Consider the following 17,018-nt stretch of genomic DNA (forward strand, 5'->3'; position numbering starts at 1 on the left):
AACAGAAAAAGATGGTCACAGCTCCACACAAACTGGGCCAGTGTGAGAAGACCAAGCCGATACAAGCAAAGATGAAGACAGCTCTGCTCTAAAGCTGTGCTCAGGGCAAGTAGCACTTGCTGTAACAATTAGATATGCAAATAAGCACACTGAAAATTAGTGACGGTTTACTGTTGTCATGGAGAAAAAAAAGCAACCTCCATTCTGGGTCCAACCCATTTTCTTTCTCTTTCTCTCGGTGGTGAATAAAGCTGCAGAGAGCACTGGAAAATCCAGAGGCCAGCACTTTTTAGCAGAGATCTACCTGGGATCAGAGAGGTCGAGGTTCAAGGGGGACAGGAAAGCAACATGACCCAAAGAAAACCTCCCTGCATCACCCTGGAAAGGCAGGGCCATGACAGCTCTGTAGGCTACCTCCTGTAGGAGGTACAAGCACACCCAGGGAGAAACCACCCACACCACGCAACACCGCTGCTGGAGGGCCCAGATGCGTGAGAAGCAGAGGGCAACATGGTACACAGAGAACTCAGCTCCAACTCTCTTGATGCTACATGGGAAGATCCTGTCTGAATTGAAATGCACAGTTGGCCATCCTTGTAATACCCCCATCCCATCATAGGAGGGCTGCTAAAAGGAAAGAAGAGGCAATCAACCTATTTAGACTCAGCTTTCCCACCCTGGGGGTTTCTTCACAGGAGCAGCTGGCCAGAGCACTGCCTTTGTTCCAACAGCCACAAAAAACACAAACAACCCCCCCCCCCCCCCCCCCCCCCCCCCCCGCCCCCCCCCCCCGGCTTGTAGACAGAACTCTTGGAGTGAGAGAGCCGGGAGCCGCAGACCTTCTTTCCACCTCACAGAAGACTCGTTCCCGCCTCTTCCCCCCCCCCCCCCCCCCCAAATCCCTCAGAAGAGCCACGATAAGTTTATAATGGAAACCCTGACACAACCTTAACTATAGCATCCTGAATGGAAGGCGATAATCTGATCTGTGTGTGAATTAGCTCCCCTTGTCTCAATGGTATTTATCTTACTTTAACTCCTGTTACAAAAGGGTTGAGTCATATAGCAGAGCTGGCCAAGTAACAAAAGTGCAAGCTTTGCTAAACTCCAGATTCAAGGATAAACAGGCTCAATCCTAAAACAGGTTAGAGGAGAGACTTTCCACAGGCGCGATGCTCACCAGACCTCAGAGCCTCTGGACAATGGCATTTGCTTCTGTGCTGCAGAGATTATTACAGCCCAGGAGAGGGGTGGGAGGGAGAGGGTGCAGAGCACAGGGCTCTGCCCTTCACTTCATGGTAACACGTATTACCCTGGGCCCAAGAAACCTGATCCCGTAGCAACCTCATGTATGGAAAGTGCCCCAATCAGATTTCACTGTGTCAGGAGAAGAACAGTATTTACTCTGCATACAGATTAGTCACAAAACTGGGTCACTTCTTGCCTTTTCAGATAGCAAAAAGAAATAAAAACAAGGCTGTTTTTTCAGATCTCTGTGTGTCTTCCCCTCAGTTTTAGAGCTATGTGATGCACAGTGGTCATTCACAGCTGCCTAAGCTGATCAAACAACACCCGCGTGTGGTAAGGTTAAAGCATGTTGCACTCACCACGCTTGCATTTCTTAGAATTCAGCTCATTAGCTACTTACCGGTTCTTTTCTAGTTCGTTGTGCGTAGACCTGGAAGATAAACAAAAATTTGGATTAGCCATCTTTGAACGATGGTGCTGAGAATTCAATCTCCAAGAGCTGTACACATCCCCAGTGGTGTATCTTAGCAATAAAGCCAAAGAGCCTCCTGCAATAAAACCCATAGCTATCACCTCCAGCCTCTCTCCCTGCTGACAAGATTCCTCCCCTTCTAAGTCTGGGTTTACCTGCTATGTACAAATCTGGTGCTATAGAAAACGCAGCCGAGAGACTGAAAAGCACACAAAATTCCAGAGAAAAGCAATGATTAGAACAGAGGTCCAGAAAAAGCCACTTCCAAACTATTCTGCCTCTGCTACCAGCTCAGTCCAGGACAGCAGTTACATATCTTTGTCCCCATCTACCCTGTAAAAATATTGCCATCATCTGCTAACACGGGAGCTAGCGGTGCGTTCATTTATGCACATTAAACACTTGGGGACCTTCCAGCAGCACTGGCTCCATAAGGACAACCCCCGGAGACCTTCAGCGGTCACATGCTGGATTTATCAAGCTTAGTAGAACTCCAGATATGGTCAGCATTTGGGCATGAAATAGGATGACCAGCAGTGCCATGTTTGCAAACATCAGCAGTGCTGAGTAGCACTTTTAGGATGCTTGGAAACCCCTCAGGGACAGAAATGGCACTGTCACAGCAGTGGCTTGCAGCAAAGCGAGTGACCCTTCAAGTGGCACTGAGACCATTTGACAAAGGAGGGGGCTTGGTCTGTATACCAGCTCACAACTTCCCTGTTTACAGCTCACAGCTTGAAAATGAGACCAAGCAGAAACAAAAGGGAAACAGGCAAGTCTGTTCTCCTGTCTGTAATGACGGCAGGAGTAGCAAAAACAAACCAAATCAACAATACCCAAACTTCAAGCCTTTCAGGATTTTTAATTTAACGGTGTCATCAGAAACCCAGGTGAAGTTGTTGAGGATTATTTAAAATAGCCATTTAACCAGCATTTCCCTTTAACAGAAGGTCACCTTAAAATAAGAGTAAAAGGAGCCCAAGAGCTTAATAAAAAGGATCTATTTTCTGTAATTTGGCATCATATTTCTTCCGGAGCTCTGAGAAGATTATCCTCTATCCCCCATCTGGAGAATCCCGCAGAGAATTCTACAATTAGGGAACTGAATGGAGGATGTGCTCCAAGGGAAACCCTGTCATAATTAAATGCTTCTCCAAAAGCAGGAAGGAGGAGTACCTAACAGGTGCTGGAACCTTAGCGAGGATGACGTGTAAAGTGTGGACGCCTGCAAAAACCAACGCAGTTGAGTCTCAGCTTACTGAGCCTGAGAGCTGGGGGTGGACAGAAAAAAAAGAAGTAAAAAAAAAAACCAACCGCCACCAGAGCTCAGCTGTAGGACAGAAAAAAAACCAACCAACAAACTCAAATTAACGGCACGTCTGTGCAATATACCCTGCACAGCAGGATATAGGGCATCCCTAAGGCAAGACATGCTACAGCCAAATTCCTAAAGTAAAGGAAACTCCCACAGCAACTGCTTTCACCTGACCCCCCTGAAAACAGAGGGTCCCTTAGGAGTGGCTCCCTGATATAACATAACACAAATTTAGTCCAGAAATTCACCCAAATCCACATTCCCCACAGGGGCTAAACCACCCCCTGTCCACACATCTTGGAAGCAAATCTATGCACTGGAGGCTGAGCTGAGGCCACCAGTGCCCACATGTTCCTTGGAACACGTTTATGGATCTTATTTACCGTATGTTCCTGCAGGAGACTTTGCAGCCTTCTTGGCTATGACATTAGCAGTTATAAAGCCAGAGATATGCAACGGCTTGAATTCCTATATTATATCGAGCCAATTATCAAGGCCAGCACTGAAAGAACAAAGTTTGGCCCACTGCTGTGAACAAAATTAAAACAGCAGGTTCTCCCTACTCCTCTCGCATAGGAGACTCTTTATTACCTATCTGCCTTCTGATGAACAACACAATTGAGAGGGGTCACAGGCTTTTCACCAAGTCAGGAAATTTATGCCGTGACTTGTAACCATATCGGTGACAGGGGGAAAAAAAAATAATTAAAAAAATCAGTTCCCTCAAATGCTTTCCTACTGCAGCTGAATGCAAAGAAAAGAATCTTAGCTATGCTGAATGAATCCTATGGGAATGCTGCCTCTCACCTGCCTATGCTTTGCTTAGCTCTACTGGGGACGTTTGGAAAAATCTAATCTCTCCTTTCATCCAAACTTAGTGAAAAAAATCAGCACTGCTCCCCAGCACCACCATCACAGTTCACTGCCTCTTGTTCTCTGTGCCTTTGCTCAGACAACAGATACAGAAAAACCCTCTCTTCTCTGTTCATAATTCATTTTCTGTAGCTCCTGATCGAGAGATTAATCTTCTGCCCATCTTTGGGCTGCACATGTTAGTAAGATTTATTTGGAGTTAAACAAGGACAGCATTGACAGTGAAGTGGAAAAAAAAAGTATGGGAACCTCTATTGCTACTGCATTCAGGAAACAACCCAAATAGGTACAGAAACAAATGTAGCTGGGCCTCTAGCTGGGATGGTTTCATCAACCAGGCACCCATAGAGTATCGCCACACTGAAATCAAAGCTCCATCCTCATAGGCCACCACCAGCTCTCTGAGCAGGACAAGCAGCACGGCTGTGAGCCATTGCAACACGTAGGAAACGTTCATGGTCACTGCTACAACAGCAAGGAAATGGTGCACGCAGCACGATGTCGCTCTGCTGCTGCTCATGGTTGGGCACTGTTTGTGTCATGCAGTAAAATGAGGACATCGCTGTTGAGTATGGAGTAGAACAGGGCAAGCAGGTCCTTGCCCCGCCTGCAAAGCTGAAGCCACAGCCATGCGGGCACGGACAGGAAAACAAAAGCCCAAACACACACACACACACACACCAGCACCACCCCCAGCCTGCCCCTACCCAAAAACTGCTGCATTTTAGAAGGAGCTCAAGCACAAGCTGTCCGCAGGGTTCTCACTTAAAAGCAGGTTCCTACAGCAGTCAGTTCTTTAATAATAAATTCAAACCATCCATACTGGTAACTATCCCTAAAAACTAAAGAGTCTTACATAAGGAGGAAGAGCCAGCTGAATGCATTTTGAAAACAGCTCAGGAAGAGATCATGAAAGAGTTTCAGAAGCTTAACATAAAGGAGCCAAGAAAACAACAAAAATAGCAGAGTAGTTCCCACCGAGCTTTAAATGACAAAAGCTGTAAGAAACAAGTTTATCCGTCTCTACCCCAGTTACCTGAAAGTGCACACAAAATAGCAAGAAAAAGGGAAGCACCTGTCAGTCACATCAGTTCAAGGTCCCCAGGAACCAACCGCTTTGCACCAGTTACTGTGATTCTCCCTGCAACACTGCTACCCAACATTGTAGCAAGGTGCTGCTGAAACACTCAACGACCTGAACTCCCTCACTGAACGAGGCCTTGCAAATTACTGAACACTTTATTTCATTGTCTTTATTTAAATAGAATCCCTCCTGCCAGAGTACGGGCAGCCAAACTTTCCAGCAGAACAGCGTCAGGGAGGAACAGGCTCTAAAGAGCAATGAATTAGTTTGTCACTTCTCTACTGTAATTAAAATCATAAAGCTGCCACATGACATTAAACACAGCTGACCTTTGTGTTTTACACATTTGATGTTGATAAATAGCCCAACAAATGCACTGGCAGCATATCTGCATCTTGTTTTGATTTCTCAGTGAGGTAACTGTTTCCTACAGGGAAAACACAGCAGTGAGGAGTCCCGCAGCGATGGCACTGAGACCCAATCCCTGCCGTGTGCTTACACCCAGCCACGCTCTGCCCGTGCCTGACCCAGGGCAGCTCAGGGCTCCCACAGCTGCATTTCCACCACCCAGAGCCCACCCTGTGGCTCCTCCAATGCACGTCCTTAATCCAACAGAGAGCCAGCACTCGTCTTCCAAGTCAGATCTAACTCACTCTACCCCACTCCGCTTTAGAAAGAGGTTAATCATTAAGTAAATACTGCATCAGTTTGTGAAAACTAATGCACGGTTAACCTGAATTACATTTAGCAAAATAGCAAGAACATGCAGAGCAGAGCAGGCCAACCATTTTCCCTTACTTCATTCTGCCCATGCAGACATCATCATAAAAAAATACAGTCTCCTTCATTTTACAGACCTTTCTCACATTCCACTTCTGCTGACCCCCCATTCACTTGGCCACCAATTTCCCTTCCAAGAAATGCCTTCTACCATTCTCCAAGCCAAAATCAAACTACCCTTCTGGAATCAATGAACTAAGGCACTGCCCTTTCTTTTATGCAAGTTTTTTCACAGAAATGACTGCTATTAGAAGCAGCCAGATGACAGGACAAAACAAACAAAAGGGAAGGCTGATCAATTGCTTTGTTCCATTTCACATCCACCTGTGTCCACAAAAGCAAACCTGGCTGAAGAATCCCAGTGTTCTGCCAGGGACTGAAACAGCAGTGGCTCAACACTGTGAGCCGTCTATGAAACTAAATGAACAAGATGCAGGCTGGGAAGCCTGCAGGAAAGCTCTGAGAGCAGCAGGGGGTGAGGCTTTCAGCCCAATGGTAGGGCAAGTGATAGACAGGTACACAGCTGCTGCACGAGTCAAATCTTCCTGCCAAGGCAGAGATGCGCAAGGGCTGTACCTGAGGGAGCTGAGAGGCCACCTTGCCTCCAGGAGTAACCCACCACAGGTACCAGCCTCAAACCCAACAAGTCTCACCTCAGCCTCACTTAGCAGCAAATCTAACAAAACATTTCCTTGCAAGCAGTAAAAAGACAAAAGGTATCTCAGCCACTGCTATTCCATGATCCTCCTACGCTGTCTGGCCTTGATGTCCAGAGGAAAAGCTTCTCCACGAGGAGCCAAAGTGAGGAGACGGAACAGGCTGTTTCACCTTCTCACTGACGTCAGTGGAGATGCACCAGATTAACCTGGCCCCAAGTTCTGGCTAGTCTTTCTGTCGCTCTTAGACTGACATGGTATCAGATTCCTCCCAAGGCTCTGATCAAAGCTGTTTTCCCAGGATCAGGTCAGGCAGTTTCCAAAGTTCACATTCTCAGTCTCCAGCAGAGGAGGGGACACAGCCATCCTGGCATCTGTTCCTGTTTATTCATCTTTGGAAAAGGAGAAATGGCCCCACAGTGTTTGCATCTCAACAAGGGGAAAAGAGCTCCTTCATGTGGTTCATGATGACTGCAGAAAGTCACCTGCCCCTCTGCTCCTACACAGAATCCTGAAAGCCTCCTGCAACTCTGTCAAACACAGCTTTAAAAGATACACAGCTTTAAAAGATACGCAGCATACGCCCCTTGAAGAAGCAAAATGCACGCAGCCTCTCTCAGTTTGGGATCTACTCCCATAATCATTGTTGCTGTTTGCAGCACTTTGGGAATTAACTCTTCCCTAGCACTTTCCATGCAGGAGAGAGAGACACAATGTGAAATAATGCTCCCAAGGCCACCTAAGAAACCAGTGGCAGGGCACTTAACTTCGTTCCCTAAATGCCTGGGTGCAGCAGGGGGTCGATGTTCTCAGGCTGTCCCGGTGACCCCAACAAGGACATTAGTGCCATCCGACTCTTGGGTCAAAGTCAAAACCTGACATAACCATTGTACGCTGCAAGTAGGAAAGTAGAAAAAACCCCACATAAATCAAACCTAAACAAACCCTCATGTCTTACTCACCAGCTGCCAAGTGAACCGGCCCTACTCTCAGACACCACTGGATAAAGTGACAGAGAATCCCCACTGGAGCATGCCGTCCTACTGTCACTTGTTCTGCTGCCTCAGCACAAGGAAGGAGCGACAGATCTCCCTTGCTAAGCACCATGAGCCTCTCCCAGACCCAAAGCTGTGCTCCCCAGACTCCAGCAACACCCCAATTTAGCAAGGCAAGTTGGCTCACTGCAGCGGACGGCTCTGCCTAGCCAGGATACCAAACAAGAAGAATGTTGTTTTGCATTCACTGCTGCAACCTGGGCCCAACAGAGATGCTCCTGCTCGCTTCCTTCCCAACTCCACAGGCTGGGAGCTACGTGCTAGTGTGGCCCTTCTCCTCTGCCACCTGAGACCTGAGGTGCAGAGCCTGGTCCTAGCTACAGGAAAACTGCCCCACTGCATACACTCCCTCATGCAGGGCCCTGCGTGGCCAAGAGGAACCAAGTTTGCTGAACAAGCAGCTATTCAGTATTTTGTTTTCTCCTCATTGTTCAATGCATGGCCTCAAGCCAAGCCCTGCTCTGAATACAGAACCGGTGGTTTTCTTACAGGCTTTACGACAGTCTCACCAAGAGCAGGGCTAGGCAGCTCACAAGCATGTTTACTGTTATGCACCCTCACTTTCCAACTCAAAAGCCAAGAAGTAGAGAAATGAGAGTTGCAGCTTCTCATTCCCACCAGTGCCTTTAAGAAGACCCCCAAGAGCATGGTTTTCTGGGCTACTTTGTAAGTTCAAAGCACAACTCCCCCTGATGCTCCCTGCAGCTGCGCATCATCAGCACTTCTGCAGCTCAACTCCCAGCCTCATACCTTGGAAAAAAACCACGACACGAAGAATACACTGTTTGGAAGTCTCCCTTGACAAGGCAGGCTTCAAGTGACTTGCTGAATGTACACAGGATGGCTGACAGGGGTTGGGAGGGAAATTAGTTCTATGTGCTATTCACTGCTTTGTTTGCCTGCCTTCTAACTTCAGTGACAAGTGAATAAAGTTCTACAGAAACCACCTCCTTCCCTTCCCAGCCCACAGTTAACCACATCAGAAGGGGCTGGTGCACACATATCAAACACAAAGGCTGACACACGACCCATCTGAGCCATTTCAGTAGGGAAACCCTAGCCCACCTCTCTTGCACATGTGGCAGTTGACAACTTCTGTAAAGACTTAAAATTTGGTCAAATTAACATAGATTCTCACAGTTCGGGAAAAAGCGTTTTCCTTGTTCTCACCAAGGCAAAATTATTGTTCACGATCCATGATGCAAAGGAGCATGAACTTGTGAGCAGATTCTTGACTTTAAAAACATTGACAAAATTATGTTTTTCAGGACACGACAAGGAGAAATACCAAGTGGCTTCACCATGGCACCTCCAGGCTCCACTGTGGACACAGAAGAGCTAGGCACCAAGTGAGGGCAATGAAACAGACATTTCCTCACACCAGTACCTGGGACAACGTCCCTACATGCTTCCCTCTGCACAATCACCATAAACAGATTATGAAGCAAAATGCATCATTTAAGTAGAATGATGCACATACTTCAACAAAGCAAAGACTTCTTCCAACTCCCACTAGCACCTTAATATCTCTGCTAACAACATTTTCTCTGTTGAATATTCAAGCATATAGAACGGTAGGATAAGAAATCGCGATGATTTACGGGAAGAAAACAATTACACAAGGGCAGTTTTCAAATATATCTAGAAGACCCAGGATCCTAAGTTCTATCTTCTTTCAAACAGTCACATGCTCCAAAACACTGATGCTGCCTCCTGCAAACAGGATTAGGAAAGCACGTGCATTACCCCAATGTACAGATGGTGGGAACCATGTAGTGTACAGATGGTAGGAGCCACGTAGGTTACCTGACGTGCTCAGATCCTGCAGCCTTTCAGTGGCAGACTCAGGAATGGATCCAAGGGCCCAGCATGCCAGCCCTTTGCCCTGTACCATGCTTCTTCCCACACACAATGCTACCCTTTCAAGGAAGATGGTCACATCCAGAAATAGCCTTAGTAATATCATCTGCATTGCAAAAGTTTGTTTGGGGAACATGCTCGTCTCTGCAGCCTCTTCTGACCTAAAGAAACTGCCTTCAGATGCACTGGGGAAAAATGAGGCTTTTTGACTAAATGTCACCTGCCTGAAACTGACTTTGTTTGAAAAGAAACTGACGGCATTTGTATGGCTCTAGGCCAGGCCAGACTTCCTTCACTTACTTCTATTCAGACTTGTTATCTCTCATGTTACAATGGCACTGCTACAACACAGTTCCTGGAGATGAAGGCAGGGAGAAGAGTACTTAAACAGGAAACAATAACTCTACAGATAGCTATAGGATGTCTTCGAGAAACTGAAACACAGAGATTAACACAGACTGCAGGAAAATCAGCAAGAGAACCCCGATGTTCAGGCTTATATCCTGTCAACAGGGAATGCTCATCTAGCATCCAGGAGATCCATCAAAAGAAGGCTGAGAAAATGGGAGAGCTTGTTTTTCTTCTGTTCTTCCAGTTGTGGCTCACAAACAGCAGGAACTCACAAGAAGGCAGCAAGGTGGCTACCCCAGCTGCTCTCAGATGGCCAAACAACTTGTGAAGCAGTTCAAACTGCTGCAGTTTGCAGCTTAACAGTTAAAGGCAACCCAGAGCTTGTGCCGTGGCACCTTACACCGTGGTCCTCTTCATCATGTCCATGCCCAAGCAGCAGATCAATGACCACTGGGGTAACAGTCAGCCCCAATGTCGTCTGTTCTTTCCCATAACTTCTAGCACTTGGTTAATCCCTTCTTGATGGTGTAAAAGGTGGAAGGAGATAAACAAGAAGTGTTCAGAAGACAACTGAGCGTTTTATGCAGAGGAACTTTAACCAAAACCAAGGCAAAAGAACAGCTCTTAATCCACACACCTACTTGCCACAAAGGAAACAGTGAATTATAGGCAAGTAATTAAGATAATGCTGAAAACCATCACATCTACTACAAACTGAATTCATAAAGCAACAAAACTGAAGTGAGATCACATTCCTATCAGAGAATAGAAGTACAGCAGGCAGCACAGACATGAGAGACGGGAACATATCCAGCAGGATGGAAAAAACAGGCCTGTTCCCTCCAAGCTGAGCAGCACAGCCGTGCCTCATAGACAAGAGATCCAGGCAAAGACAGCCAAGTGTACAGCCCAAGACTCTGGTCAAGAGAGCCCAAAACTGTCAACAAAAACACACCCTATCTCTGTTGGTTCAAAGCAGGCAGGGAGCAAGAGCCAACTCTCTCGAGAACAAACAGAAGTCAGTTTTTGAATTTGTGCAGAAGTTTGTCAGGAAGGATCAGGAGATAATCAACAGCAGGAACTCCAACAAACAAGACAATTAACTTAGCAGCATGAGATGAAAAGATGGACTGGATTGCTTGGGTCAGAAAAAGAAAATGATTTCAAAGCTCCACCAGGAGCAAGAAAGGAAAAAGCCAGTCTTATCCACAGTGAGGGAGCAGATGGGAACAATGCTACAGGAGACAACCAAGTCATTGTCAAGTAATGGATCAGGTCAAGTTAAACACCTGACACACAAGGAATGCTACCTAAACTAGGGTATTGACTGTACACTAAATATGAACTCCAGAAATAAATGGCCAAGTATGGACCATATATCCTCCCCACCGTCCTCGAGCACCAAATCTCGTTAGAAGCTGGGACTAACAACCTTATTGTTCCAAAAGACCAAAATCGGCACCAAAATCTGAAGTTCCCTGTCACGGTGTCAGCACTGCTATCAGTAATGAAAATCATCCCACGCTGCCTGCAGCACAGCTCTACCTGGGTAGAATGCTGCAACATGAACAGCACGAGCCCTGAGTAACAGTCCCACTGCTCCAAAACAGCACACTCCTGCAGAGGCTTCCCCTAAATCTGGGAGGACAAAGGGATTATAAGCCTTCAGCCACAGACGATTCAGAGCAGACAGATGCTACAGCAGTAAATTACAGCTAGGTTGCAGATAACATCAACAACTAGGCCTGCTTCTGGTTTACACAAAGGCCTCTTTGCACAACTTTGACAGTTTAAAGAATAGATTACCTTTTACATCTACTTGAAGGATATCAAAAGTCTAAATTCAGCCCAGAATCACGCATTTCTGTGTAGAGTCCCTACAACACAGACCTCTCTCTGTATGCTATATAACTAATAAACAAAGGAAAGCAGAAACTGCAACTCCACAGGATCTTCCCACTTGGAGGGCTGTAAAATAAACAGAATGGCCAAGGGGAACACAATGGGTTCCAGAAGGGAAACTGTTCTATCAGCCCTACTACTGATACTGCTGATTTGGGGGCCCCATTCCACACTAAGGAGTGGGACTGATATTTCTCAAGTTATTTGCTGTACTTTCTGGAAACCTGTCAGCTGTAGTACTGTAAAGCCAAATATCACAGAGAAGACAGTGCATGCAGAGCCTCACCTACACTGGGTAATTTTTGTCTAAATCAGTGGCAGGATCTCAGCTTCTGATGTAGATTGGCAAAGACAAGGAAAAGCACAATGTAATGCCAGCAGGTTCAGAAGCTCTAGCATCACCGTGGCTTGCCTGCCTGTACTTGCACACTCCATTAGTGCAAATTACATCAACTGGGCAGATGGGATGTGGCTGAGGCCTAAAGGAGCTATCTGTGAGTACAACCCTCCTCACCAACTCGCCCTGACCAACCACAGCCCAGTAAAAACCTAGAGAAGTAAGAGGGATTTTAAGGGGTGATCTGCCTCTCGTGCATTTAGTGTAGCTGCGCTGTTACACAGGCTCCTTTTTGACAAATTTTAGACTGCAGCACGCACAGATGCTGCAGTCAAATCACAACTCCAAAAGACCATTCCTATGTCTGTGCTACATGCAGGTAACAGTGGGGGACCTGAGCACAGCTTGTCTTGCCAAATGAACTAATGAAAAATAACAGACCTGCAATACGCCTTCCCAGCCTAACACTTAAACTACCATTATGTTTTCCCAAGGAGAAGTCATGCTCACACCTAACCGTTGGTTAATTCCTCTTACTAGCTCTAACAGAGAAGCATTCTTTAATAGCTCAACCCCATCCAGTTTTCCTTCCTTGAAAAATTAACATATGAATATATACTCTCTACTAGAAGGCAAGAGCCCACTGCCTGCCCCTGTCGTCCCCCCCCCCAAATACTACTAGACAAAATTTCAACAACAGCATGAAGATTCCAGAGAGTAATCTCACTGTTGGTACACTAACAAAACATGGCATAAACAAAAACATGACACAACAAACCTCATCCATCTCCTGTATCACACATGTAGACTTGTACTACACGAAGTGAGCCAGGTCCTGAGCCATGAAAAGAGCTTCCTGGCATGAGGGAAGAGGTAGAAAGCAGAGTCTCTATCACCAGTATCTTACACAAGGGTCAGATTCTAACCCATCTACACACAGCGAGTCAAAATTCAACTCCTGCCAGCTGTGGAGTAAGGTGTGATCCAGTGTGAGAATAAGCAACTAAAAAAATGCCCCCATACAAATAAATATCCAGAAACAAACAACAGTCAATAGAGGCTAGGAAGGAGGGGCAGTGAATCTCCTTTGACAGAAAAGATATAATGTATTTAAAGCAGTGCCTATGCAAGTGTTCACCAGCCCCCCTGCTCCTCCCCTGCACAGCACGGTACAGTTGCACAGCACTGCTGTTCTGGTAAATCAGGCTTTCCTGTGCACCAGACAGCCAAGGCTGACTTGCAGCTACACATGCCACGTCCTTTTAGCTTCTGCACCTATGTTTGTGAACCTGTGGCACATCAAGTCATCACCTGAGGCACACGAGGTACGTTCTGCACACCATCCTTCCGCAGGGATGCCATGTGTGCATGAAGCTTAAAACCAGGAGTACCTGAGGGTTTGAACAGCTACAACCCCCACCCCTACCCTCGAAAACCAGCTTCAAAGGTTATGAGAGTGGAGGGCTACAAAGAAGATGCAGCACAAAACCAAGCGATGGGATTTAGAAGTGTGAAAAAAAGACAGTTTTTAATGGGATGGAGGAGAGCAATAATACAAAAAACGAGGAACTGCATCACTAAAACAGTCAGACAGGCAAACAAGCCCAGGCCCTTAAGACTTGGAGGCCACCATGCTCAAAACACCCTTGCATATACCCCTTCCAGCTGCAGATCTCAGGCTCTCCAGGCAACCTGCTACTGGGCTGAAGGTGTCTCAAGGGCCCTTGGGAAGCAGCCTTAGACACAGGAGAGGATAACAGGAAAGAGGAAAACAAAAGGAAAAAGAAACTGGACAGAGACCAAACCCTCCCCATGGAGCTGAGCAATAGATTATTCGAGTGCCCTTAACCACACAAGCCTCCTGGGAGAGCTGAGGGCTCCTCACATCACTGGAAGGGTGCTTGGCATTTCCCCAGGATCAGACCAAAAATTAATGTGAGAGTCTAAAAAAGAAAATGTACAAACAACAATATGATATCGTAATGCAATTTCAGATTCTCTTATAAATCTGGTCTTTATTAAACGGTTTGTATTTGGGTGAAAAAAACAAACCATAACATTTGGCATCCACGCTGTTTATTCCCTGCTCACACAACAACTGAAATTTATTAGAAATTCTTCTCAATTATTTTTCAAAAAATGTAAGTATCAAACCAGCCTGATCTTAACCATAACAACCTTACTAATAACTGTCTATTTAGAACTGCATATGAAGGAGTTTAGCAGAGCAGTTCTCTGTAACACTGAATGCAAGTTGATGTATCCAGAGTTGTACTCCCAAGAATGGACTACTGAACTTTTCTGGCAAGCTTTTAGAACCCAGCTCCCGCCCCAGAAGTGTCTTCAGAAAGAAGACAACTGAATAAGTGATGCCATATGTTAAAATCCATCTCTGCTGATTTTTACCCCATTCCAAAAACCTTCAGCCACTCTTTTCAAGACACAAAGGAAATTTTAAAAAATAATAATTCTAATTTAATATGGGTTGGCTGATTGGCTCGCCTTTTTTTGTTGTTGTTGTTTGCTGATAGCTGTAATTTAAATGGGATACTTTTAAAGATGTTTCCCTTGCTTATTAAAAGACTCCAGATCACAACTGTATTTCACCACATATTTTTGCAGGTCATTTTCAGTACCTAACTATCTCCAACTAAAGCCAAGACTGCACATCTTTAAATGCACTCAGGTTTTAAAATCATAGCACACCACAGTAGTCACTAATCCCCAAAAGGTCTTTAAAATATCCATGCAAAATGCTGTGCATATATATTAGTAACGCTACAGGATGGCAGAGGGAAACCCCTCTGCAGGGCTCAGTCGTACAACTGAAACAAACAAGAGGAAGGCAGAATGAACCTGAGCCAAAATTATCTTATTTTAAAAACGCAGCTTTATGAATTAGAAATAATGAAGTGATGCTTTGCCTCTCAGTCGTACGCTTCTGCTTGGGGTAGAATTAAAATCACTTTGCAGGCACTGGGAGACCATCCTTGTTTCTTTAAGAATAAGATTTGTTCTGTCAGTGCCAGCCAGAGGTAGGCTGCCTGCTCCTCAGAACTCTGCAGGTATTTATGCCATGTCAACACACGGCCTGTTGGGAAGAAATAGCTGATGTTGCACAGAGCAAAGGGAAATATTTCGATTTAATCTATAAAATAAACAACACGTAAATACTTCAATTCTTGTATTCATGGCTTATTTGGTTCAATAAAGACCAGCAATAATACTCAGATGCCTCAACTGTGATTTGCCTAGGTTGCTCTAGAGACATTTTCTACGGGAGACTTAAATCCTGTGCATAATCTTCATTTGGAAGCATCAATTCTCTACACTAATTAAACATTTTGAGGTAAAAGTAATCAAAGAAAAATCACACACCTAGGTCTGAAATGCAAGTTTCGTCCCTCATCAAGAGCTTGATATTTAATTCAAAGTCCATTCAAACTTTAGTAGACAGAACTTCCTGAGAAGGGATGATAACTTCCAAAAACTACCTCATACCCACAGTGGGCCATGAGGGCAGCCTGCATAGATGAAGGATGGAGTGCCTGTGAATATAACATCCTCTACTGCCTGTTTGTGCCTGAGGCCTCCCCCGGGCACACCTTCCATCTGGGGCTGGGCAACGTGCAGGAGACATGACTGAGGAAGTCCTGTCTGCACATGGAGCTGGAGTGCACCTGCACGAGGGAGCGGCTGCTGGGGTTGTGCTGCGCTTTCTCCACCACACTCAGAACGAGCTGAGAGGGAAACAGACACCTAGGCACCTTCTGCAAGAGCTCCTATCTGCATGTGGAGAAAAGCACCTGCTGGTTTCAGAACCAGTGAAAGCAGCTTGGAGGCATCTGCTGCCTGACAGTGCTCCTCTCCCACAACTCCTGTAAGATCAAGCTGACCGACTCCATGACCACTCATCACTGAGATAATGCTTGGGGTGCAGCTTGATGCCTTGCAGACCTTCCCAAGCATCACGTAGGCTGACCTGCTCAACCTCTTCCAGAGCCTGGTGTAGAAACCAGGCACCCATGCCCAGGCACTGCTCAAGTTTGAGGAGCTGTGAGATCTGCTCACAAGAAGGCCGACCCTGGAAGAAGTCTCCACTGGCAATGCAAGAGGACTTCCCACACAGAGCTGCATAGATGGGACTCAGATGGTAGCAGAGAAGCAACACCCTCCTTAGGACAGTCTCCCCAGCGCAGCAGTCGATGATGACAGAGGTGCTGTAGCCAGTGAAGTCATCAATTCTCACCCTGCCTTCTCCTCCCATGGACAGGCACGGCCCAGGTGGCCATTTCATACAGAACCTGACATTACATTCCTCAGCTGTGGCTGCGCAGGGACCACGCAAGAGGCACCACTAAGGGGACCTTAGCTTGTTCACTGAGGGCAGCGTGGAGAATCTGCCTACCCCAGACACACCCTGGGCACTGGTACCCCATGACTGAGCATACTGGATATGCAGCAGACACTGCTCAACAAGCAGTGCGTATTGCTCCTGCATGTTTTCTCCACTGCTGAACCACATTTTGGGGAACCTGTCTTTGTGCACTGAAGATGATGTCACATGGAGGCTTGCAACAGAGAGGCCTGCTAACATCCAGGCAGTGACCACTCAAAATCTTGGAAAGAGTCCATTACCTCTGGCAGCTCCGGCCTGTGAGATGTCAACAAATTGCTTTTTGAACAAATGCTCTTTCTGTGAACATCTGCACAAAACTTTGAGGGGAATATGGGCGTAGGGTGCTAAGTGTACCACTGCCACACAACCAGGTAGCATTTCCAGAAAGAACCACAGACTGATAGAGGTTGGAAGGGACATCTAGAGGCTATATGGGGCAGGCTGTAAGAAAGAAAGGGACAGACTCTTCAGCAGGATCTGTTGTGACAGGACAAGGGGAAATGGTTTCAAACTGAAAGAAGGGAGATTTAGATTGGATATAAGAAAATAAGTTTTTACAGTAAGGGTGTTGAGGCAGTGGAACAGGTTGCCCAGAGGTGGTGGGTGCCCTGTTCCCAGAGACATTCAAGTTCAGACTGGAGGGGGCTCTGAGTAACCTGATCGAGCTGTAGATGCCCCTGTGCATT

General features: G+C 46.2%; 1 protein-coding gene across 3 annotated transcripts in view; it reads right to left on the reverse strand.

The window, feature by feature from the left end:
• Positions 1-17,018, reverse strand: part of MXI1 (MAX interactor 1, dimerization protein) — a 51,245-nt gene that overhangs the window by 24,395 nt on the left and 9,832 nt on the right. For all 3 annotated transcript variants that reach the window (XM_021397973.1, XM_021397974.1, XM_021397972.1), the window contains one exon: positions 1,649-1,678. In XM_021397973.1, coding sequence (XP_021253648.1) covers positions 1,649-1,678 — 30 coding nt within the window. The remainder of the gene's footprint in view (positions 1-1,648; positions 1,679-17,018) is intronic.

Source organism: Numida meleagris, chromosome 5, assembly GCF_002078875.1.
Source record: "Numida meleagris isolate 19003 breed g44 Domestic line chromosome 5, NumMel1.0, whole genome shotgun sequence".
Classification (NCBI taxonomy): domain Eukaryota; kingdom Metazoa; phylum Chordata; class Aves; order Galliformes; family Numididae; genus Numida; species Numida meleagris.